General features: G+C 37.8%; 1 protein-coding gene across 5 annotated transcripts in view; it reads right to left on the bottom strand.

Moving 5' to 3' along the window:
* Nucleotides 1-15,605, bottom strand: part of Paip1 (poly(A) binding protein interacting protein 1) — a 28,749-nt gene extending 13,144 nt beyond the window's left edge. The window contains exons 1-4 of one of the 5 annotated variants that reach the window (XM_005319660.4): nucleotides 15,449-15,605; nucleotides 13,928-14,097; nucleotides 6,612-6,797; nucleotides 2,976-3,088 (exon numbers count right to left, since the gene is read on the bottom strand). In XM_005319660.4, coding sequence (XP_005319717.1) covers nucleotides 2,976-3,088; nucleotides 6,612-6,797; nucleotides 13,928-14,026 — 398 coding nt within the window. In that variant the 5' untranslated portion in view covers nucleotides 14,027-14,097; nucleotides 15,449-15,605. The other 4 variants (XM_005319659.4, XM_005319658.4, XM_013356122.4 and 1 more) reach the window with 4 other exon arrangements.
* Nucleotides 15,606-25,813: the final 10,208 nt, after the last annotated feature.

The following is a 25,813-nucleotide window of genomic DNA, read 5'->3' as shown; positions in this document are numbered from 1 at the left end:
GTTCCTGGAGCTTTTCATCCAGTTCCCACAGGCATCTAATTGGTCATGGTAAGCCTGTCACTGCTTTTCCAAGTGAATGAATACTAGTTACTGATACTAAAATGAATTGGATTTTTAAAAGTTTACCACTGTTAAAGACATAAGTCATTTGTTTTATAAAATTGATTTTGACAGCTGTTCTTTTACCAAAAAGGGAGACTGAATGGCTTTCATATAGCCAATTTATGTTTGTCTCCCCTTCCCCTGCTTTATTGAGCAGGGGCGGGGGGAATACTGGGGATTGAACTCAGGGGCACTCAGCCACTGAGTCACATCCCCACCCCTATTTTGTATTTTATTTAGAGACAGGGTCTCACTGAGCTGCTTAGCGCCTCACTGTTGCTGAGGCTGGCTTTGTACTGGAGATCATCCTGTCTTAGCCTCCCAAGGCGCACCTGGCCTCCCCGACTTTTTTTTTTTTTTTTTTTTAAAGCAAAGTCAAAGAAATCCTGTCTTGCTTGGGCATATAAGCTATGCTAGGTTCACACTGTGATCAATTCCAATGCTTACAAACCATTATTAATTGAGCAGTAACTTCTGTTTTAGCCAAATATTTTAAAATATTAGCTTCTCTCATACACTAAATTCCTCATCGGAAAAGTCTGAATGCTTATAGACGAAATGCTCTGGTTAATAATGAAAAACAATTAATGCTAACAGTTTTCCAAGCACCATGTTGGCTACTTTTTTGTGTATTACAACTTTGCAGTAAGAGTTTTGAAGAAACCAACTTTTTATTTTGTAAAATGCTAAGACCATGAGATTGTACATTAGGACATGCTGATATATGTGCAAAAGCAAATTAAATCCCTGTCCCTGGTACAAGGTCAATTATTAGGTGAAAGTTCCTAAGATGCTTAAAGCTAAATATTTTTTATTATAAAAGCATTGTTTTTATTTCAGAAAGGTAAAAATGGAAAAAGACCAAAGTTGCCCCCAATATCACAGCAACCAAGAGGTTGGTGGTGAAGCTATCTTTACTCTAACAAACTATGTACCAAAGTGAAGAATCATCCACTTGTATCATTAGCGTTTCTACACAATATCACCTTTGACAGTACTACAATACTGTAGAAGTATTCAAAGCAAACCAGAAAAATGGTTCTCAACAACAGCTATATAGTAGAACTACTTAGCTTAGAAAGAAAGGAGGGGGGCAAGGGAGAAAGAGTCCAAAACACCAGTTTCCATCTCAGTCTAATTTTACCCTGTACTCCAGAGGAGAGGTCAGGGTCTCAGGTCTATTTACATGTCTGGGTAACTGAAAGGTACAGCCAGGAGTGAAGAGCTCTGAGGAATATGATGAAGGAAGCTTTCTAGCATCCTACTCTTGGGAAGAACCTTCTTTCTATCTGTCCAGAAGCTATAATTTGCATTTCTTTAAACATGGTTATATTTTTTTCTTCTATAACTTTGTCATTTATATTTTTCCGAACTATACCTATCCAGAACCATTCCAAATATCTCAACTTTTTTAAGATACTAATCTTTTTCTTTTTCTTAATAGGTCTTTTAATATCAAATAAATGTCATGTGTTATAAGTTTCCTATTTTTACTTCATATAAATTAATGCTTTCCCCCGGTAACAATTTATATGTAACTAAATTTATTAATCTGTTTTAGGACCTATGATTACATCTTACTTGAAAGAGCTTTCCTACCCCAAGATTTTTAATTGTCAAATGTTCCCCTTAGTATTTACTGTGGTACTTTTGAGTCCGATGTATTTGGAATTTAATTTGGTGTAGGGAATAAGACAGAAGCCCATTTTTTTTTCCCTGAATGGCTATCTAGTTGGGCTACCAGCAATTCATCTTTTACATATGCATTTGAAGTACTGCCTTCATCAAAAGCTTAATCTTAATTATCTCTGAGGTCTACTTTCAGAATTTTTTGTTGTTGGTACTGGGGATTGATCCCCGGGCAATTTACCATTGCCTGCCCTTTTTATTTTCTGAGACAAGATCTTGCTAAGTTGCCGAGATTGGCCTTGAGACTGGCCTTGAAGTTGAGATCCTCCCTCCCGTCTTGGCCTCTCAAATCACAGGATTACAGGCATGACCACCCCATCCAGCCACTTTTAGAACCTTTATTCAGTCCCACTGCAATTTAACCATACATTTAGAAAGCTGTGTTTTGTTTTTTGGTGATCGATATTGAACCCAGAGACCCATGCTAAACTCATGTTCCACCACCGAGCTACATACTAAGTCCCATTAAATTATCTTTAAAGAAAGAATAAACCAAAGTATAATATACTTGAAGACAATCTGCTATTAAAGACTTCTCAAATAAGAAAATTAATTTTACCTATATTAGTTAATTAATTCAATACTATCCCCCAGATATAACAAATACCCACAAGGGTTTTATAATCCAAACACCGATTCTAAAGTTCTCTAGAGGAAACAAATATTAGATACTACAAAAATGGAAAACTTAACCAGGTATTTAAAATATGAAGAGCCATTTTATAGCTATTATATGGTAATCAGAAGGAACAGAATAAGTGATAAGTGAAATATAATAAAAGTCTTAATTCAAAACCCATATTTAAAAATGTGGTGTGATGAAGGTGGCAATTCAAATAAACCACGGAAAAAATTGAATTGGTCACTTTATTCTAATTTAAATAAAATCAGATCCTTTCTCAAACCAAAACTACGAAAGTCCTCAAACACATAAGTGATCATTTTTAAGATCTTGGAAAACAAGCCCCATCTAAATACAAAACCAATGGCAGAGATCATTATGGGTGGGAAAATGATATAATAGACGATAGCTTTTAATATTATGCAAATAAGAATGGTCCACCCTATTTTCCCTTGCAACTTTCTATAATGTATGATCTTTAGCAAAGAGGCTACCTTTAAATTTTTAATTTAAATCTAGCACATTTAAAGTAGTTTTCCTTTAATTTCATATTCACACTGACCTTTGAAGTAGTAATTGGCGGAAGTTGCCACTCTGTGGGCTTATCGTCAGATGATGGGACAGGTAATTACACAGGCGAGCTCCCATATAAGAGAAATTTGGGATAGACGTAGCCTTTTAAAAAGAAAGGTTTTGTGTGACAGAGATACACTGCTATTAATGCAAACACCAAGCAATATTTTAAAGAAGACAAAACATTTGAGCTCACAAAAATAACCATATAATATGGAAAACCAGGTAAGTTTTTTGTCAGGCATAAGGAAATTAAGCTTACTCTCCCTTCCAAACTTAACATCAAGAATCACAAGTACAAAAACAAATGTTTTAGGTAAGTTCACCCCACCACCTCCATTTATATACGGTTACCAGAAAGCAATGAGCCATCTCTTGGTGCTAATACATTTTTACAGAAAACAGACATGTACGCAACCATGGTTGCATAGCTGCAAAATTATTGACCTGTGGTGTTTCTCAAGGACAGGAAAGGAGACTTTGGTGGATGGCAGAACAGAACAAAAGTCCAAAGCCTTCTGCTTTATGACCCTAAATATCACTAAAACTGTCCGAGTTTTAGTTTGATTCCTAAAGAGAGGTGATTAATAGTAACTGGTACAAGAAACTAAAAGTTAAAGAATATTTCAAAAATGATTGGGGTAAAGTGGAAATCAAAACAGCTAAGCTACCAAAGAAAAAAATGAAAAAACACTAAATATCAAAGATTGTGAGGTAGCCAAAGCAGCACTCATTTAATTGCAGTTTTAAAAAATACAGTAGAAAACAGTTTACCACCTAATGGTAGGTTACACACACACAAACACACACGTTATGAGACATGGCCAAGTTCAAAAGGTTATCAACCAGGAATTTCAGATCTAGCAAATGGCCTGATGGTCCTCCAACCTTCTGTTGGGTCCATTTACTAGGTGTGGTAACCTTGGACAAGTCTTCACTTCTCTGCTTAGATATGCATACAGTGAGGATAAGAGTGATAACTTACAACCACTGAGAATTAAATGGATTAATTTCATGTGAAGTGCTTAGCACTGCCTGGCATATAATAATCAAAGCACTCTTTTTATTTCTATTTCCTTGCTTACATGTGATCATGTACATATCACAAAGGAGAAAAATGATTTCTCCTGATATATGTATAACAGAAGACTTGAAATTTAAACTTTTCCTATTTGTGTTTTCTTTAGTGTCTTCTTAAAAGTCATCACATATGATTTAAAGACTTTAAATTCTAAAAGGCTACTTCCTCATCTGTACCCCATTAACTCCTATAGACAACTGCTTTCAATTCTTTCAACTGAAAAAGTTTTAACTTCTGTATTTCCATGTTATTTGGTTTTTTAGTTTAGGTTTTATTTCTTACTAGTTTCCCACCATTTAAGATGAGCTTTTAGCTTTCACCCTGCTCAAAACACCCCATTCTATTATTTCTTAATCCTTTCACTTAGCAGTATGGCATTATCATGATTTTTGTTGTATTTGCACTTATAGCTTAACCATGTATCACATTAGTATTTCCTTTTTTGCAGAATTTTGTTTTCCCTAGATTCGCTTTTTTGTTTTTTATATTTTTCATTAACTCTAAATTCACCAGGTTATAATTTTATTCTCAATATCATTGAACACAACAGGTGGGCTCATCTTGCTAGGGAAATCTTTCCTATAGTCTTCCAAACTACTTGGTGAAGCTTGGCTGCATGAAACCTGATGTACATGTGGCTACTGTCTTGGACTCTCCTTTCAACATCATCTGGATAATTCACTTAGCCTACCCATAGAATTCCCCAATCCCCAATTGTCATGTCATGTCACCTTTTGCTTAATTCCTTTTTTGGTAGAATGCCTCCCTCTGTTAACTTCTAAAGAAGTGTTAGAATGAAACTTCAAAATGGCTATCAGGTAGAAAAAGATTAGGAAGTCTAATTTTTCAAGATACTCATACTTTTTTAGCCTCATTCCAACATTTTCTTAGTCTTTTAGAGATCCTGCACAGTAAACTGGGGTGATCCTCAACTGGTTTGGAAATCAATGTTAGATCTACCAAGTCGATTAACACTCACCCATCCACTGGGCTTTTATCTACTTTCCTTTTTTATCCTAATGGGCCTCTGTTTTTTTGTAAAACTGTCATTTTAGAGGTGTTTGCAGAGGAATAAAAGTTGAATGTCTATGTTTAATATACCATTTTTGATGAGGTCATCTACTGTTAGTTGTGATGAATGAATTTTCATAAATTTCCTCAATTAAACGTAAAAGGTACTGGAAAAATCTGTGTATCAGGTCAATATACCACTGACCACAAAATGTTAAAACTTCAAATTATACTATTTGAAGATTTGGTTTTGAGACAAACAGTTGAAGCTTGTCAGACGCTCTATTCAGGCCTAAGGAACTATAATTATGCAGTCTACGAATAGCTGAAATTCAATAGGGAAATAAGAAAAGCAAAAAGTAGTATTTTTGTTCTCATATTTCATATTCTTATCTCTTAATTCTTTTCAATCCATTTAGAAGCAGAAATAATGAATCGGATTCCCTAAATCTCAGACACTTTTTTTTTTTTTTTAACAATTTTTAATATTTATTTTTTTTTAGTTCTCGGTGGACACAACATCTTTGTTGGTACGTGGTGCTGAGGATCGAACCCGGGCCGCACGCATGCCAGGCGAGCGCACTACTGCTTGAGCCACATCCCCAGCCCTCAGACACTTCTTAAAAGCTAACAGTTGGCTACTAAATAATCTTATGGTCCAATAACAGTCTATAACTTAGAACATTATTAGGTAGGATATAATCATCAGCTTGCTTTTATGACCACTCTCCCATACATTCCAAAATTTAGTTGCTCTTTTGGCAATAATTTTAAAGACAAAATACAATTTATATTTCTTTTCAAGCCCTACTGTTTGGGGTCAGTCTCACACCAATCATAAGACACTGTTGTCTTAAAAAGGCAATGTTCTCTACTGCATCTTTCACCCTTAAAAAAATGTTATGTGACAATGATCAAGATGCTAACATGAAAATTGAACACTGTGTAACAAAACAAAACAAAAAAAAGCCAACTGACAGGACTTTCTACAAATTAAGGAACTGAGATGTAAATTCTTAAATTTAAAAGTAGAAACATTAAAACTGAAGAGAAGACCATTTTCAGTCTGGCTATTTGCAAGAGATGCTTATGAGGCAAGAAAAGTTCTAACATTTCCCCCCTTCTACAATAATGCTACATAATTTGACACTTAGGAAAAAAATACATCTTTTTGTATTAAGTTTCAGATCCTACAAAACAGAGTGGTGTTGGGAAGGTGATACTTATGTTGTTTTCCTCCTAAGTGCCCAAATCTTGTTCTACATACTACTTGTATGTATAGACCCTTTGTTACAGCTATGAATGTTGCCTGTACAGAGCTGTGGCTACCCAGGTGAGTTAGCAATCCAGCCTGGCTCTAGTCTTGGATCTCTAATTATAGGAATTCTATCAAGTTAGACTTCAAAAGTTTCCAAGAACCAGCAAATGTGGAGGCAAGTACACTTGAACCTAGTTTCTCTCAAGGAGTAGCCATTATCCTTGGGCTTGAAGGAAACTACCTGGAGGTCACCCTGTGGCCATCAGCAAACCTACCTGTTGGTAGATGAGTTCCACAAGTTCTTGCAAAGCATCATCTGTTGTAACCCAGCCATTCAGGGTCTCTGCAAACTGTTCAATTTCAGTTTCAAAACTGCCAGGCTGTTCTGTAAGATGATTCAAAAAATCCTGAACATATTCTGATAGAGTGGGATAATCCTCACAACCATCCTCGTAGGATTCCTACAAACCAAAATTAAAAAACACAAAACCAACATTTTAATCCCTGTAACTACAACAAGTATGCAATGGCTTTGAGTTGGGGTATCTCTAGCATGGATTTTTGGTAAACATCCCTCACCCGATTTAAAAAAAAAAAAAAAAAACTGTTGTATTCTTAAGTCCACTGGGCTATCCTTCTTCTTTGCCTAACTTAAGTATTTTAACAATAGAAGGGCTCCATTTAGCTGGACAGGGAACCATCTTTTCTATCTTGGTAGGTTTACAAGATGGTTGACAAAGTTTGAACCAATTTCACTATAACAGCAATATAAAAATAGTGTCTATTTACCAATGAAATAAAGTTTAGAATTTGCTTGAAAATAAGAGGAAAAGGATGGACCAGGGATATAGAAACATATGTAGCTTACTATTAAGGCCATGGAGATTCATTATACTATTTTCTATATTCTTGTAGATGAGATGTTTGATCGTATCTATATTGAAAAGAAAAAACCTAGTAAGGTTTGCACCTATCTATTAATCCCCAAAGACAGGAAAGTGCACATACTAGCTTAAGTAAGTATAAGTTTCATCATGGTATAAATGGCAAGAAACTTTTTGGCTGCTACAGCTAGGTTTCTAACTGATTTTGATAATAGCAACAGTTTCCAGCTAAAATTTCCATCACTGGGAATACCACTTTGGAAGTTGCCAACATCATAATTAATGGCCGTAGGGCTGAGCAGGTGAGTTCCATAAAAGTTATCAGGCCAGAATATTCCCACTCTCAATGCCTGGAATATCCTCCAAAGCATTTTAAAGTTTACTTAACAGTTATAGTCAAATAATAATATTCCTTGAAGAAATTCTTCTCTAGAAACAAATTAGAAACTATATGAAAAAAAGATACAAAATACAGTAACTTTATAAAGGGGATTAAGTTTTAAAATTAGTGCATACATTAAAAAAAACACCCACACATGGTCAAAAATGCCCTAAGAAGCTCTACGGTGGAAAGAGACTTAGTAAAGAGACTAACAGCTTTTCAATGCTTTTACAAAGATAAGTAAGGGATTTGCATGCAGTATCTGATTTAACCCTAGAAAATCAATAAGCATTACTATTCCTAAAGAAAAAACAGGTGTCAGTTAAGTCTCTTTGGTTATTCATTCATTCAAAATTGTATGAGGCTGAGCACCTACTAAGTGCCAAGGAATATGGCCATGACATAATGTCTCCCATCAATAAAAGCACACAAATCCCTCCTCTCATGATGGAAAACACATTCAGAAGCTGAAAAATATGGCCAGGCATTTAAACTTGGGGCGGGGGGGGGGGGAGGAGAATCAATGACACCAAATATCAGGAAAGACACCCTAAAGTGGCCACAGTAAGCATACGGGCACCAAAGAGGTGGTACTTGGCATGATATCTTTGAGAAATAGAGAATGGCTAAAACACAGACACCACTAAGGAGACTGAATCTAAAGACCATGCTAAAAACAAGGAAAGTTGGGAGGGTTTGAGTGAGGTAGAGCCACATACCAACAAAAATTTGTGCATGGTCACAGTGCTAGTTAGAAGTACAAAATCTATACTTTTATTCTCTATACCACACTAAAAAATAACAAAGTCTTGGGCTGGGGCTGTAGTTCAGTGGCAGAGCACTTGCTCGCATATGTAAGGCACTGGGTTCAATCATCAGCACCACATAAAAATATAAAATGAAGACATGCTGTCCATCTACAACTACAAAAAAATTTTTTTTTTAAATAATAAAGTCTTAAAACCCACTTTCACATTATTTGGAAGGATGTTCATTGCTAAGAAATCCATCTAACAATCTATGAACAAGAAATTGGTCAACTACTTAAATATATCCATATAATGGACTATTATATAACCATTTAAGAAAACATATACTTAAATGTATCAACTTAGGAATATCTTCAAGATAGAATGTTAAATGAAAAGCAAGAATCCAATCATATTTCAGTATAACTTTCTTTTAAGATTTATTTGTATAGGCAGAGAATTTCTGAAAAGGAAAAAAAAAAACTAATACTTAACTCTGGAGTGAAGAAATGTTCCCATTATAAATACTGAACTTTTATTATAAAGTAATTAAAGCAGTTAAGCACAAGAATGCACTAATATAGTTAATGGTAATTATGTACAATGTGTGAACTTTGTAAGTAAAAACTAGTTTAAGTTTCCATATACAGTAGTTTTACAGACTTATAGTATCTTATAATTATTAATGATAATGAAGGGAAAAAAAACAAGTCTGCAGATCCTAGCTAAAGCTACTAATTTTCTGTTTCTATAAAATGACACTCATTGGGGTTAATGCAGTTTAACATTGACTTTTATAAAGTCAACAAACTCCTTTAAGAAAATTTGATGTCCAATAAGTAAAAGAAAAGTAGAATTGCTCTGAATATAACAGAACAGAGGATTGGATCCAAAACCTGCCACTGTAAGCAAAAAAAAAAAAAGAAAGAGAGAGAGAGACATTATTCTGAACAGATAGGCATTCCAACATGTTCAAATACTGCATTAGTTGTTTAGTACCAGATTTTTCAAAGCACACACTTCAGTCTTCAATATTGAGCCAAATGACTTTTAAGCTCAGGAATATTTTCAAGCTCTATTTTTCTTAGAATTCTATGGAGGATATTGGGAGGGACATCAATTAGAAAATGCACCTTTCATGGTATGCCTTTGGTATGCACTGTCAAGAGAAGAGACTATAATCCAAGAGAATGAGATGGTGAACTAGTCAAGACTACTTAGGTTAGCTGGACTGAACTGGGGCAAGAGTGAGGGAAAGAGGTGAGTTAATATACCATCAAGTTTCTTGGCCTCAGCTAGTTGGAAAGATCTGCAAAAGATTAACTGTTAATTATACTTGAGTTTGAATGTGAAATCCTTATGAAGTCAAACAATTGGAAACAAGTCCAGAGTTCAGATGAAGAATTCGATTTTAAGATTATTAGCATACAGAAAGGTGATGGTCAGACTCTAGGAACAGGCAGGATTTGTAAGAGATAATAAAATGGGAAAATGACAGGACCTCCAAGACTGCTATCTGAGGGAGAAGTTGGGGGGAACTGCCACAGAAATCAAAGGAGGAGATAAGTGAGGAATGGTGATGCTCGTAACATTAAATGCTACTGAATAAATTCGTAGTTTGAAATCTGTGAGAGAATAATAGTTGAAATATCTTGGGAATGAAAAGTCATACAAACAAACAAACAAATAAAAAAACCCACCCAGAAAATAGTACCTTAAATATTTAGTTTTTATAACATTATAAAAGGAACTTTTGAAAGACTAGTTTAAAAAGAAAAAAAAACAAACACTGACACCTAGCATAGGACCTGGCACACTAGGAATTTTAAACTGAACAGATCATACTGTGTTCATGGGTCTTATTGTATTCAAGGTCTAAGATGAGGATTAAAATGACAATTGACAAAAAAAAAAATCAGAAGAGCATCATTAACTGTTGCAAAAAATAGTAGCAATATACCTAGGAGGATCAAATTGCAGATGTTTGCACAGTCAGTGAGAAGTACAGTAGTGTCTAGAGTGAGTATTTCTAGAAAATGTTACTAGAAGAAAGGAAAAAGGTGGACAGTAGCTTGAAGAAGCCTACCCTTAATAAAAAAAAAAGAGGGAAACGTAAATGCTTTATGAATTCCCATGGGGAATTTCTGGCACTGTTTAGTAAACCATGATCAAATATTCAAGGCATATTGGTTTGAGAAGAAGCAACAACCAGGAATAGATGGATACAGCAACTCAATGTAATAGAAGGCAGGAAATTCTAGTAGGAGGATCAGAAGGAGGACTAAAGAAAACAGTTTAGGAAAACTTAAAAAACACAGCAAACAAATACCATAAAGTCTGTTAGAAAAAGAATGTACTCTTAAGAGAGACCTGGCTAGGAATACTAGACAATACATTTTCATGAATACGACAAAAACAGACTCAAGAACTTTCTAGAAACTGAGGCAGACCACTAGAAAAGAGGCTCTGGGAAGACTGGATTTTTTATCCGTTTTGTTTGCTGCTGTATAGGCAGTGCTTGACTCATTAGTACTTAACTACTTGAATGAGTGAGCCAATGTAGCTACATTTGAATTATATAAGGAAAACCTTCCCTCACAAAAAGATCTTAACAGTAACGGGGGAAAACAAGGATTCTGGTGTGACAAATAAATTGAGAAATACTTTTAGCTTTAACCAAAGGGAGTCATTAGAGTAAATCTGTAAGGCTAGAGAATATACCAGAGCAAGGTAGCAAGCCCAAAGTCTATGGAATCTGCATGGGTTAAAAATGAATGAAGCAAGCCCGGAGCCATGGAACCCGCCTGTAATCCCAGCTGCTTGGGAGGCTGAGGCAGGAGGCTCAAGAGTTCAAAACCAGCCTCAGCAAAAGCGAGGCACTAAGCACAAACTCAGTGAGGCCTGTCTCTAAATAAAATACAAAATAGGGGTGGGGATGTGGCTCAGTGGTCAAGTACACTTGTGTTCAATCCCCAATAACCCCACCCCCCCCAAAAAAAAAATAGAAAAAGAAACAAATGAAGTAAGCCAGGAAGCAAATTATGACTCTATTCTGGTACAGCTAATTTTTGCTCTATCAGAATGCTAGTTGTCTTTGGCCAGATCTTATGATTTCAAAAGATATCAGAAAAATTCAAATTTGCAACAGCTAATTTAAATGTGAAGAACTAATTAAAACAACTTTCAATTTTTTTTTTTTTCTTAAAACCACACACCAAGGGCCAAAGAAGATACACCTGTAGACTAACAGTCTTCAGTTCACAACATGTTCTGGTAAACTGAGCATAGAAGGTGCTTATCTACTAAAGAAATAGCAAAGAATACCTAAAAGATGACAGTGACTCAAGGTAAGTGGACTAACATAATACTCTGCTCTACAGCCCAGGAGTCATTTGAACTAAGTATTGTGAAAAAAATCGTTCCTGGGGCTAGAGTTGTGGCTCAGCTGTAGAGCACTCGCCTAACAAGTGTGAGGCCCGGTTCAATCCTCAGAACGACATAATAAATAAATAAAATAAAGGTATTAAAAACAAAACAAAACCTTTCCCTTCCATATCATAAAACAGTCCAAGTCAATATGGAAGAAAACAAATGGGGAACTGTTTGAGTGGCTACTAGAAGAAAAATACCCTTAAGAGTCTATTCAACTACTCAACAATTCCCCCATCATTCTTTTATTCTCTGAGCTAAATACCACTTTCTTGCAAGAACCCTAGCTGTTCTCATTTCTATTTTACATAACAGATGGCTTTTTTCACCCCAAATCAATTGTTTTTTATTTTACGTCTACAATTTCTCCTAACTCCAAAGGTATTCCTATACAGTGTAAGAGTTTCTATGAAGTACACCTGTTCCCATTAATAACAAAAGAAAAAAGGTTACAAAAAAGATGTGCCATCATTAGTTATAAGAAAAATACACACTGAAACTACAACTAGATACTACATACCTATCAGAATGGCTCAACAGAAAATACCAAGTGCTGACCAGAAGTGGAGCAACTAGAAATCATGCTGCTCATTGTACAGTGAAATGATCTCTTTGGAAAACCATTTATCAGTCTCTACTAAAGCTGGCTACTCTAAGTCCTAGCAGTTCTATTCCTTGGTATATACTAAGCAAAATAAAGGCATACAACCATCAGAATACGGACAGTAATAGCAATCCTATTTATGAATAGGATTAGCCCCAAAGTAGAAGAATGTCCATCAACAGACAAATGGAACCTCCATATGATCATGCAATAGAATTCTGAGAATCCACGTCAAATTATAACATGATTTGAGGTTGAGGTTGTGGCTCAGCGGTACAGCGCTCGCCTCGCACATGCGAGGTCCTAGGTTTGATCCTCAGCACCACATAAAAATAAATAAAATAAAGGTATTGGGTCCAACTACCACTAAAAAATAAAATAAAAAAATTATAGCATGATTTAATTCTGGTGTAGATGGAAAGTAAAAAGCAATATATTCTGTACATCCTTATTTATATAAACTTTGAAAACAGGCAAAACTATTTAAAATCAAAATAATAAAGTTTTTAGGATGTTGATAACATTCCATTTCTTGACTAGGAAACTAGTTAAGGTTGTGAAGCTTTGAGATGATCCCTGTATCCCTTATGTCATACTTCAATAAAGCTAAAGTATTATCAATCATATTTTCCATGATTCCCTCCCCCACTTTCCTACAATCAACCCCTGTGCATTTACTCATCTGGGCTTACCTAGCACAACAAATTCCTTTCTATATATCCCAACTGTGCTTTGTGCTGCTAAGAAAAATATGAGCCACTTTAAGAATTGTTATATTGTTGGGGCTGGGGTTGGGGCTCAGTGATATAGTGCTTGCCTCAAATGTTTACTGGGTTTGATTCTCAGCATCATGTAAAAAAAATAAAGGTATTGTGTCCATCTATAACTAAAAAAAAGAATTGTTATATTGTTGACAATATAAAACTGAAAGTTTAAAAGTTCTCCATACCTATGTAAACACTTTATCCACACCCCTTATAACATCTCTACATATGATAAGTAACTAGCACCAGAAATACTATTTTACCTTATGGCCTAACAATTAGAAATAAGAGCCCAGATAAATATTTCTCAACATTCAACAAAACTACCTCATGATTAGTTTACAGCAAAACCAGTTTAATTTACCCGAAAGCTCCCAATGAATATTTACTTACCTTGCTATAAATCAAACTAAAAATCAGGCTTACTTGGCCACTACCTAAGGCTGTTTCTAAAGTCTAGAAATAGGTTTTAGTTTTCAAATTGAAAATGTCCTTGATATAATGATCATTAGTTTATGGATACTCCATAGATGCCGGAGAGCAGTGAACCAGACAGACAAAAATTCCTACTCAAGCTTACACTCTAATGCCTTGAAGGTAACTACAAAATATATTCTTCAACTAGTTATTCCCTCATGAAACGATTCATGAATTCAATGAATTCATAACAAAATGTTTTTATGTAGAGTTTAGAAAGCACCAGCATATTCTGATAATGAAGTAATAATCACATTATCCCAGTAGTATTAACCCAGAGTTGTAGGAACGGGTGTACTCACTGTATAATTAGACGAATAACCTGATGGGTAAAATTCAGGGGCGTTCGCAGACAGTTTAGACATTAATACGGGAGCCACTACCACCTGGGGTTTAGCCATTGCTGACTCTGAATTCTGCTGTGGGATTTTATCCTGTGAACTAGGTGGAGCTCTCAGGGGCCTTGTTTGTTCTGAGAAAGAAAAGGGGGGGGGAAACGGTGTTAGAAGCATTCACTCCTTTGTATAAAAACTTGGTACTACAAAAACCATCTAAGAAAGCACCAAGTTTTAAGAGTTAAATACAAAATTGAAGATGATCACCAAGATATGTACAGAGAGCCTGCAAAAAGGAACAATAGACTTGCTTTAGCTCATTTATAAACATACCTGCCTCCCAAATGAACGCTTGAGAGCTTTTCTTTTCCCCTCCCTCTTTTTCAAGGAGTTGGTTAAAAATGGGGGTGGTTGCTTGCCCCAGCCCCGCTTCTAGGGCTGGGGAGGGGGAGGCGATTTTTTACTTCCTCCCGGGACGCCAGAACTCGGAGACCGCGCACCCGGCCCCTCCCCCCAGCCAGGGCGCACAAAGGATTCCAGCAGCCACCTTCCAAACCCGGTTCTGGGCCCCTTCCTACCCCGTAACCAGCGGGCCCCTCCGGAAATGCTTTCGGGGAACCGGGGAACGGAGGACGTGACGCGCCGGGCCTCGGCACACACGGGGAGCCGTGGGGAAGCGTTGGCCCGGAAGACAGGGTGCCTAGAGCTGCTCCGTACCTGGGAGCACCCCGGGCCGAGGAGGCCGCTGGGAGCCTGCGGGGGCCTCGCTCTGGGCCCCTGGCGGCGGGGCCGTCCTGGGCTGGCGCAGCGGCGGCGGCTGCAGGAAGCCCGGGGCTTTGGGCTGCGGCGGCGGCTGGTGCCGCGACCGCTCCGCAGGCCCCGCTCCGTTCGGGAACCCGCCGCCCTCAGGCCCGCCCCCTCCGCGGCCCAGGCCCCGGCTCCGGCCCCGACCAGCACCTGGAGCCCGATCGAAACCGTCCGACATGCTCCTCCTCCTCCTCCGGGGGCCGCTGCGCTCCGGATAGGATGCGGGGGGGAGGCGCCGCGGGCCGGCTCTCGCCGCTGCGCCTCACTCAGGCCTCATGGAAGAACTGGGCGGCGGGCCCGGCTCCTCCGCGCTTCGGGCGGAGCGGACCGCAGGCTGAGCCCCGGCCGAACCCGCCGCTCCACAGCACCCGCCCCCCTCGGCTACCCTCCGCTCTACGATTCTCCCCAAAACCCCAGCACCCCGCCCCCAACGCGGCGGGGGCCAAGACAGGTCACAGCGGCCCCCCGCGGCCCGGAGGCCCTGGGCACACCCGCCCGCCTGCCGCGGCTCCTCCTGTCGGCGGATGGCGGGCATCCACGGCCCAGCAGGCCGCCCGGCGGGCGGCGTCTCGACCACGGGCTGGCGTGCCCGTGACCGGGCTCGGGCTCGGGCTCGGGCTCGGGCTCGGGCTCGGGCGTCGGCTCCCGGGGCCAGCCTGGGGGAAAGTGGGGAACGCTCACCCAGGCGGGCCGACAACTCGGTAGTTCTCAGGAGAGCAGTGCGAGACTGACGGTTGATACCAGGAAAATAAAAATACGGGGGGAGGGGGCGTGGACCCGGCGGCAGGGTTCGCGGATGCGCGCCTCGGTGGGCGCGCAGGTGTGCTCGATGGCCGGCTCCAGCCGAGCCCGAGAACTGGTGGGGAAAGGGGTCCTAGAAGAAGCTCTGCCACCTGCTCCGTTAGCTGCGGGGAGGGGAGCAAACACAATCAAACACGCCCTCCCCCTTGGATTAACTGTAGGTATGTATCCAAGTAGGTGACACCTACTGTGACCAAGCTTCGATCTATTCCCTTTTCCCTTACCCTTGAGAAATTTTAAGAATGCACTATCTTCACTGTAAGAGCACTCTTTTTCATCTTCTACTAGTGCTGTCCAATAAAAATATGCAAGTCACAAATGCTAAGCCACTTATGTAATTATCAATATTGTAGAAGCCACATTAAACAAGTAAAAAGAAACCAGTGAAATTAGTTTTAATGTAGTTTATTTAGCCCAATAGTCCAGAATGGTATTATTTCAGCCTGTAATTAATGTAAAAATATGAATGAGATATTTTGCATGTTATTCAAAATTCAGTTTGCATTTTACACATAAGGCATATCTTATTTTGGATTAGACACATTCAGAGTGTTCAAGAGCCTCATGTGGCTAGTGACTACAGCACTTTGCACAACACAGTTCTAGTAATTATGTGTGAGTTATATTTGTCAGGTCTGATGGCACTATTGCCAGATGAAGAATAAATGCAAGAAAAGAAAAGGAGGAAAAACATTCACTGTTGGATTGAACCATCTCCACAAATTCTGACTTTAGTCCTGTGATTTAAGCAGAACTTAATTTTTAAAATGTTTTTCATGATCAGAATCATTTCAATTAGGGTCAGAAACTTTTTAACCATGTTCTCTTCTCACTTGTAAAACATTAATGTCTTCACCTAAATGAGAAGAATGGCTTTGATTCAAGGCAAACCATGAATCAATGATTCATGTTGCATGTTAGACAAGATTACAATTTTTTTTAAAGATAGAGGAAAGAAAGAATTTTTTTAATATTTATTTTTTAGTTTTTGGCGGACTTAACGTCTTTGTATGTGGTGCTGAGGATTGAACCCCAGGCCGCACATATGCCAGGCGAGCTTGCTACCGCTTGAGCCACATTCCCAGCCCAAGATTATAATTTAAAAATTAGGTTAGGTGATGCTCTTAACATCTTAAAAACATGTTTGTATATGGCCATCAGTCCTTTCTTGTCTGGATTTCTGTATTATTACACAGAGAGGACCCAGAAACTATACTCAAAAACTGAAAATTAGTTATCCTGGATGTTCCACTGAAGTAGATGTCCCAATTCTGTCCTAGGTTTTTGTTTGTACTCACACCTTTTTGTTTCCCCTCAAAACATTGATGGTGGATAGCACCATTTCTAACATCCAGGACTTCCCTATGTGAGCATAAGAATATTTTGCATTTATGGGGGTGTCAGTGCATCTTTATATCCTCCTTTTGTTAAATAAATCGGATAATTCAGAGATATCCTTCTCCTCCTTATTTGTTATATGTAACTTTTAGCCCTATTATAATGTGTGAAACTGGGACTTGGGGATAACACAAATGGATTTAGCATTGTGATGATAACAACTAGTATTTACTGAGTACTTCATTATGTGTCAGCCACTGTTTCAAGAGTTTTACCTTTATCATTTTATGTAATCCTCATACCCTGTGAAGCAGATGTTCTAATATCTTTTTTTTAACAGAAAAGGTATCAAGATATCACAAGGGCTCACATCCATCTGGGAACTGTTGTGCAACTGGCAGATACTAGGTATTGCAGAATGGCAAGAGGCCACACATACGCAGACACATGAAAATATGGGTGCCATATGGGACTCCCTAAAGAGAATCATCAAAAACAGCTCCACATTCATACCTTTTTTTATTAATTTATGGTGAAAGGAGTGTAGGAGGACTAACTTCAGAGAGGTTGGAAAATGTGTTGTAATACAGGAAAGGAACCTGTGTGAAACACGACAAAAATGTATTTCCCTAAACTAGGCTTGAAAAACATTCTCCAGGAAGACTTCCTCATGCTGCCTAATCTTAGATTCCTTCCCTTGTGCTAGTTGTACCCTTGGAAAACTCTGTTTGGGCCACCTACCATGCCAGATTGTTAGTATTTGGTTTAACTGTCTTCTGTAATAAATCAGCTTTCTGAGGGCAGAGGATACCTTTTTCATCTCTATACCTTTAGGTCCTAGCCCAGTAATTGGTCTATCTGTAATAACAGAACTCACTTCTCCTTGGTTCACCATATAGTGACAATAAAAAAGACTGGTTTTCAAAATTCTTTGACTTCAGTTTCATTATTGGACCTTATGGGAGTAGACAATGCAGCCTTCAAGTCCAGCTAAAAGAAATTTTTCACAAACACGATGGAAGGAATATTTGCAAACCACATATCCAACAAAAGACATGTTATCTAGAGTACATAAAGAACTCTGAAAACTCACCTGTAAAGTACAATCCAGTTAGAAAATGGGGAAAATATATTCATGGGTATTTCAATAAAGAGAATATACAAAGACATTTAAACTCATGAAAAAAATGTTCAATATAATTAACCATTACATAAAATTAAAACCCAAAGACATTTCGTTACCTGCTTACCAGAATGGCTAAACCAAAAAATAATGTAAGAATGTAAGAATGCTTGTAGAGATAAAAAATAGTTAAGAAAGTAAGGCATTTATATATTGCTGGTAGAAATATATAATGGTGTAGTCACACTAGGAAACCGTTTGAGGGTTTCTAAAAATAACATAACTACCATACAACTCAGCAAGTGCACTCCTAGGCATTTATCCCAGAGAAATGAAGATTTATGTTCACACAAAAACGTTCATTCAAATGTTTATAGCACCTTTATTAATAATAGCCCAAAACTGGAAACAACCCAGTTGTTCTTCAGTGAATTAATATGCTGTGGTACTTTCATTTTCACCTCCAAAATACTACTCAGCAAGAAAAAGGAACAACTATCAGTACAACAACTTTGATCTCAAAGGAATTATGCAGAATGAAAAAAGCCAATATCAAAGAAATATTGTTGTACAATACCAACTATATAGCCTTAAAATGACAAAATGATAAAGATGCAGAACAGGTTGCCATGATCAGAGAGGAGATAGGTTTTGGAGGGGAATAGATATGGTCATTAAAATAATAGGAATCCTTATGATTAAACTATTCTGTTCTTTTTAATGTGATAGTGGTCACATAAATATGCACATGTGACAAAATTACATAGATCCTAAATATACATGCATAGGAGTGCATTTAAGACTAAGGTAGGTGGATTTTGTTATTGTCGATTTCCTGGATGTGATAGTCATGCAAAATGTTACCACTGGGAGAAACTAGGTGAGGGGTGAACAAGATTTCTCTATCATCTCTTCCAAATACATGTAAATCTACAATTATCTTTAAATAAAAGGTTGATAAATCTACTGCATATAAATAAAACTTATATCATCTTATTCTATCACTCCTAAAATCTCCCTAGCTAATTCAGTTCACTCCTCCCACTCAAATCATCATGGTAACTTATATACCATTATGAGTGAGTGGAGGCATCATTAAGAGAGAAAAATTAGCTGATGTGTTTGTTCTTATGGTTCTCATCTGTGTAAATTATCTTGCTCTTTTAATTTCTTGAGCCTCTCATGAAATGTAATCCCAGCTGGTTGGCACTTGAGACTCCCATCTGGAGCAGGGCTCCAAGCTATCACAGAGTCTCAGATAGCCAGGAATGCTGCTTGAGATGTCCCTAATACCTAGTGACACTTGTTTAACGTTGATCTCTCAGCTGAATTTTAAACTCTGTGAAGATAGGAGTCCATTCATTCAGATGTTCTCCATTCGGCAAATAATGATTGCATGTCTACTTTTATGCTGAGGATATGCAGGAGTATGAGATTAGGTGAGATAAGATACTGGAAGTGGGAAGGCTCATTTGGTGGCTGTTGCAGAAGTGCTGGGTAGAAGATGCTACTAAAGTGGTAGTGGAACTCCCCCAAATTCAGTAAATATTTAGGATGAACTTAACAGAATGTATGTGAAAGATTAACGAGAGGCTAGAGATAAGGCTGACTCCCAGAATTCTGGCTTGGTGCTTCAGCAGAAGTAGGAACCAGAAAAGAGCAGGTTCAAGAAAACAGGAACTCTAATTCCATTTTGGACATTTCATTTGACACCTGGAGCATCCAAGCAGAATTGTTCAGTGGACAGTTAAGGTTATGGTATTAGAACTCAGAACTGAGTGTTGCCTGCGTTAGGAATTTGATGGCTAACGCCAACGGAAGAAATGGGTGTCTTAGAAAAATTATATAGTGGCAGAAGGAAAGAGATAACACCAAATCTAATGACAGGCTTGAAGGACAGAAATCTGTTTTCTTTGTTTACATACAACTAAAACTGAGAAAAGCCAGTAAAAACACACACACACACACAAAAAAAAAAAAAAAGCTGAAAAGAGAGAGACAAGAGTGTCAAATGTTGCAGAGGTATCAAATAATAGGATTCTAAAGAGTCCATGAAAGTGCACTCTTCCCTGAGATTGAGCGCTGCAGTCCCTGCATCAGGTGTTTCCTATCTGAGGTAACTAAACAACTAGATAAACCACCACCTCTGAAATCTAGTGCACATGCACTAAGCAATCTTCTCATTATAATTTTACTATCTGTCCAAATTTGCATGTTTAGAGGAACATAACAAAAGTAATAGCTATATTTAGCATTTAGATTCCAAGTACACACTTCACATGAATTCTCATTTAATTATCTAAACTTCAAAACAATTCTATAATGTAGATAGTATTACTTATCCCACTTTATATATAAAAACACTGAGGTTCAAACAGGTTAATTAACTTGCTTAAGATCACATAGTTAGTGAGCAGCCCAGTTCTCAGCCCAGAGTTCACAAGCTCTTTTTGCCTCTAGAATAACAGATCACACTGAAGCAAACATTCCATTCTCTTTGAGTTATATTTCTCACTATAAATTAATAAATAGGCATTCCAATGATATTAGCAATGGGAATAACAGATTTGTGAGTGATTCAGTTGCAAGCAATTGTCAGTATTAAGAAATGAAGATAATAAGTGTAGATAGCTTTCTATAAGCTTGACTGAAACAATGGGAGGAATAGTTATAGCATGAGTTTTCAAAACAAGTTTACGGAAGAATTTTTTTCTTTGCTATTAGAAAAAAAAATTTTAAAGGATGGCATAAACATCAGTATGTCAGCTAAAGACAATGAGGCAAAGGAATGCACCTGGGAAAAGGATAAACATTGAGGGAATAAAGTATTAGAGGGTGGTGGCAGATCACAAATTCAAAGAACACACATCAGGAATAACTGGCTGGAGAAAAAGTTTTTTCACTAGAAATGGAAACAGATGCAGGACGGGAGAACACTGGAAATTTTAGAAAGATGGTCTCCACATCCTCAGTAAAAAATAAGGAAATATCAGCTTGAGGAAATTGACAAGGGTTGTAAAAGCTGCTCTGGGAGAGAAAGCTGAGTAGAAAGCGGATTAGTCATAGGAGATCTGCAGGGTGGTACAGAGGCCCAGGTGAGGGTGGATACTAGCCATTCATAGAACAACAATTTCATGACAACCTGATGTAGGAACTGAGAAGCCTATTAGTGGAAATGTGATTTCATTATGTTGAGATAGAAGGATAAAAACATAAGAGGCCGAGAAATTGTTCATGGTTGAGGCTACATAGAGAAGGTTGAAAGGGGAAGACAGGTGATGAAGGAAAAAGGGGATCAAGAGTCAGAAATAAGGGGCTGAGGTTGTGGCTCAGTGGTAGAGCACTTGCCTAGCATGTTTGAAGCACTGGGTTCCATTCTCAGCACCACATATAAATTAATAAATAAATAAAGGTCCATCAACAACTAAAATAAAAAGAGTCAGAAATTTAAAAAATTGGAAAGGAGTTGCAAATTTTAGAGGAAGTTCTAAGCAAATAATGGAATATCCTAGTAATTGCACAATTCAACTAATTGGACTGAGTGTTTGCTGTCCGGCAGTGAGGTAATGTCACAGCTGGAAATATTCATTAATCAGATGATGTGCCAAGTCCAAGTTTGGCACTGAAGAGACAGGAATGTCAATGTTTAATATATCAAGCAAGACTTCTTTTGCCCTGGCATGTTCTGTTTCTCTATCTCCTTGGCTCAGCCTATTCACTGATCTTTTTGTTGGCACACAGTCATTGGCTTAGATCTTCCTTTCTAATTCCTTTAACTCATACAGAGTGCTCACATTTTTTTTTTCTTTCTCTTACCAAGTATTTGTTGACTGCTTGATAAAAGCCAGACATTCTGTTAGGTGTTGATGACCTGTCAATGAGTAAAACAAAATACCAGTCCTCAAGGAGCTTACACTTAAGAGTAGGAATTAGAAAAATAGACAATAATAATCCAGAGTACAATGGATTAAATGTTTGTTCCCCCTTAATACATGCAATGAAATCCTAACCCCAAGGCAATAGTATTAGGAAATGTAGCCTTTGAGGGATGACTAGGTCACAGAAATTTATGAATGGGATTAGTACCCCTTTATAAGAGACCCTGAAGAGATCCTTTACTTCTTCCGTCACTGAGCTACATCCCAACTCCCCTATCCCTTGTTTTTTTTTTTTTGACAAAGTTCAGTTTATTAATTATTCCTTTTATAAATAATGCTTTTGGTATTAAGACTAATCTTAGGTTCTGGAGATTTTCTCCTATATTTTTCAGAAAGTTTTATGGTTTCATACTTAATTCTGCACTCCATTATGTGTTAATGATTACAGAAGCTGTGAGACTTAGGTTGAGGTTCTTTTTTTTTTGTAGTACTGGGGATTGAACCCAAGAGGGGTTTAACCACTGCGACAGATAACCAGCCCTTTTTAAATATTTTATTTTATTTAGACACGGTCTCACTGAGTTGCTAAGTGCCTGGTTTTGAACTTGCAATCCTCATACTTCAGCTTCCCAAGCCACTGTGATTATAGGCATGAGCCTCCACACCTGGCTTGAGGTTCACTTTTGTTTTTGCCTACAGATATCTGGTTGCTTTAATGCCATTTATTGAAAAGTTTTTCTTTCCTTCATTGAATTGCTTTTGCATCTTTCACAGGGTCTAAATAAATAATCACAACATGCAATATCCTAATAATTGTACATATCTAGGACTTAGTGGACTCTGAGCTATATTCCTTCTACAATTTTATTCTCTCTTTCATAATAACCTGTGAAATTGTCTCCATATTTTTATAGTTAAATAACTTTCCCAAAGATACTTACCCAGAGCCAGTATTCTATTTTTTCTTTCATAGAAGCTGCTTCTTATTTATCTAGCTAACTTTCATTTAGCATTTGCTATGTGCTAAGAACTGTGCTAAGCTTGAGAATTAAGGGTTGAACAAGGTTTTCTGGAATGCAGATGAGATAGAAGCTAGACTTGAAGAATGAGCTGACACCGAAAAAAAAAAAGGGCAGGAAAAATATTCCAGAGAGGAAAAGCATGAGAAAAGCCTGGGAAGTACAGAAAAGTGTCATATCTTCAAGGAAACAGCAATCATTTTGTTAGAGCTAGAAGGAAGAAAGCAGAAGGGAATTTTCTCTCTTTGGGCTTTAAATGTACGTGGAAATCTCAATCGGCAATGACCAGTTGGTCAAAATAGTTGACCAAAACAGTCGGCAGTTGCTCAAAATCGTCTGCAGCTCAGGAGTGAGGTCTGGGCTGAACATTGAGCTTTGGCAGTTGTTATAGCACAGGCAACATTGGGCTATCAGGGAGAAAGTATTAGAATTAAAAGGACGGAGTTAAGGAACATTTGAAACATTTGCACACTTAAGTGGTAAAAGAACTGAACGCTGGTTCAAGAAGAAGGAGGGTATAGCAGAATGGTACATCAGAAACCAATGTAAGTGAGAGATTCTTATTTGTTTCTTTGGGTAAAATGGGTAAAATCTAGCTTAAAAAAAGCCCTTCAAAGTGATGATGTTTCAAAACCAGTTAAAATATTTGATCTAGAGTTATTATCAAATGCATTTTAAAAAGTTAAATATTATAAAATGTTAACTATTTTATAATATTTAATCAGGTAGTATGATAATAATGATAAGAATAAAATATATAAAAATTTCTGGGTGAGGTGGAGCATGCCTGTAATCCCAGAAGCTTGGGGAGGCTAAGGCAGCAGTGTCATAAGTTCAAAACCAACCTCAGAAAAAGCAAGGTGCTAAGCAACTTGGTGAGACCCTGTCTCTAAATAAAATACAAAATAGGGCTGGGGATGTGGCTCAGTGTTAAATGTCCCTGAGTTCAATCCCTTGTACCCCCTCCCCCCAAAAAGAATAAAATATATAAAAATTGACGGAAATTTTCAATTAGATTGTTTTTAAAGACTGCAAATAGAGCTGGGTATGGTGGCACACGCCTGTAATTCCAGCAGCTAGGGAGGCTGAGACAGGAGGATCACGAGTTCAAACTCAGCCTCAGCAAATAGCGAGGCACTAAGCAACTCAATGAGACCCTGTCTCTAAATAAAAAAATACATAATAGGTCTGGGGATGTGGCTCAGTGGTTGAGTACCCCTAAATTCAATCCCGGTACCCCTCCAGAAAAAATGCAAATAGTATGTAACTAAGGAACATATTTTCAATTATTAATGCACAATAACTTTCCCTTTTATTTTCCCAAAATAATTTGAATTTTTTGTTTGAACTCAAGAATTGGTAAATCCATCCATTTTCAAAAACAAACAAACAACAATGCACATTGTGATACCTTTAAACGCACAGTACCCCTGTAGTGGTTTGAATACTGTTTCCCAACCCAAATTCATATCCACTCCTGTTTGGAAATATAATCTTTGCAGTTGTAATTAGTTAAGGATCATGATATTAAACCATCCTGGCATTAGGATGGTCTTTAAGTCCACTGACTGGTACTGTTTTAGAGAAAGGAGAGCGAAATTTGGAGAAGGTACACAGAAGGCGGTAATGTGAAAAGGCAACCAGATAGTAGAGGTGTCTTTATGTCAAAGAATTCAAAAGATTGCTGAAAACTGCTGCAAGCCAGGAGAGAGGCACAGGAAGGTTTCTCCCTGAGCATTTTCAGAAGGAATACACTGTATTGAAACCTTGATTTTGAATTCTGGCTTCTATAACTGTGAGAGCAACATTTCTGTTATTTTAAGTCCCACAAATTGTGGTTGTAGGAAAACTTTCAATTTTCTTTCTTTCTTCCAAAGTTTTGATGATTTTAGTCTATGAAATAAATTGGCGATATAGACAGATTAATAGGAAAAAGCATATAATTTATTAATGTGAGAGCCACACCCAAGGTATGAGATTTCTTAAAGATCAGACAGTTGAAGCTTAAGTAACATTTTGAACTGGTATTGATGCAAGTCAGAGAAGGTTGGGAGGAAAATGCACTGACCAAAAGTCTTGGTAGGCAGATCTCATAAACAGTCATCAGAAGATTCCCTGTGGGTAATCACTGTTTGGGCTAGTGTCAGCCCCCACCCCCCCTTTCTCTTGTGAAAAATCTTTCTTGGCAAATCGGGGAGAGGGCTCTCAGAGAAAGTCTGTTTGCATCCTTTGTATGCTTCTACAGATTCAAATCTGCTCTATCGCCCACCCCCCCACCAAGGGACAGCTTTTCAGAGCCATTCCTCTGCCTGCAGCCCCTCTAATTAACCATCTTGAAATATGCTAAAGAAGTATATTTTAGGAAGGGGTCTCTTTTGATCTCCCTCATAGTAATTACAGAAGCCCTAGGATACTAACATAGTTCTTATCCCTTACCATTTTCCCAGGTCCCCAAAGGGGACTACAGACCCACACCATCACAACTGGCAAGAGTTAGTTTTTCAGATGATCATGATAAATTCAAATACATTCTAGTTTCACTTAAATAGCTTAAACAAATTGCCAATTATTTAACCTTGTTCTGTCTGTGTAATGTCAGTTCTCCTTCACCCTCTTCCAATTAATGTTGATTAGCATTAGTTCATTTAGTCAGTTAATATTTATTTTCTAAGATCAAATACTTGGTTGGCCTGCCTAAGAAACAGCTAAGGGCTAAGATTGAATTAAAGATGTTTATCTCCCTCTCTATTTCCCCACCCTCTCTCTGTCTCTCTCTCCCTTTTGGTAGTGAGGGAGATAAACCCAGGACCTAGCACATACTAGACAAGGGCTATGTCACTGATCTATCCCTCATCCCTGATAATGGTTCCTTTAATACCTGTCAAGT

The sequence above is a fragment of the Ictidomys tridecemlineatus genome, chromosome 1 (assembly GCF_052094955.1).
Source record: "Ictidomys tridecemlineatus isolate mIctTri1 chromosome 1, mIctTri1.hap1, whole genome shotgun sequence".
Lineage (NCBI taxonomy): Eukaryota > Metazoa > Chordata > Mammalia > Rodentia > Sciuridae > Ictidomys > Ictidomys tridecemlineatus.
Note: the sequence above shows the minus strand (reverse complement) of the source record. Positions and strands in the feature narration are given on the sequence as shown.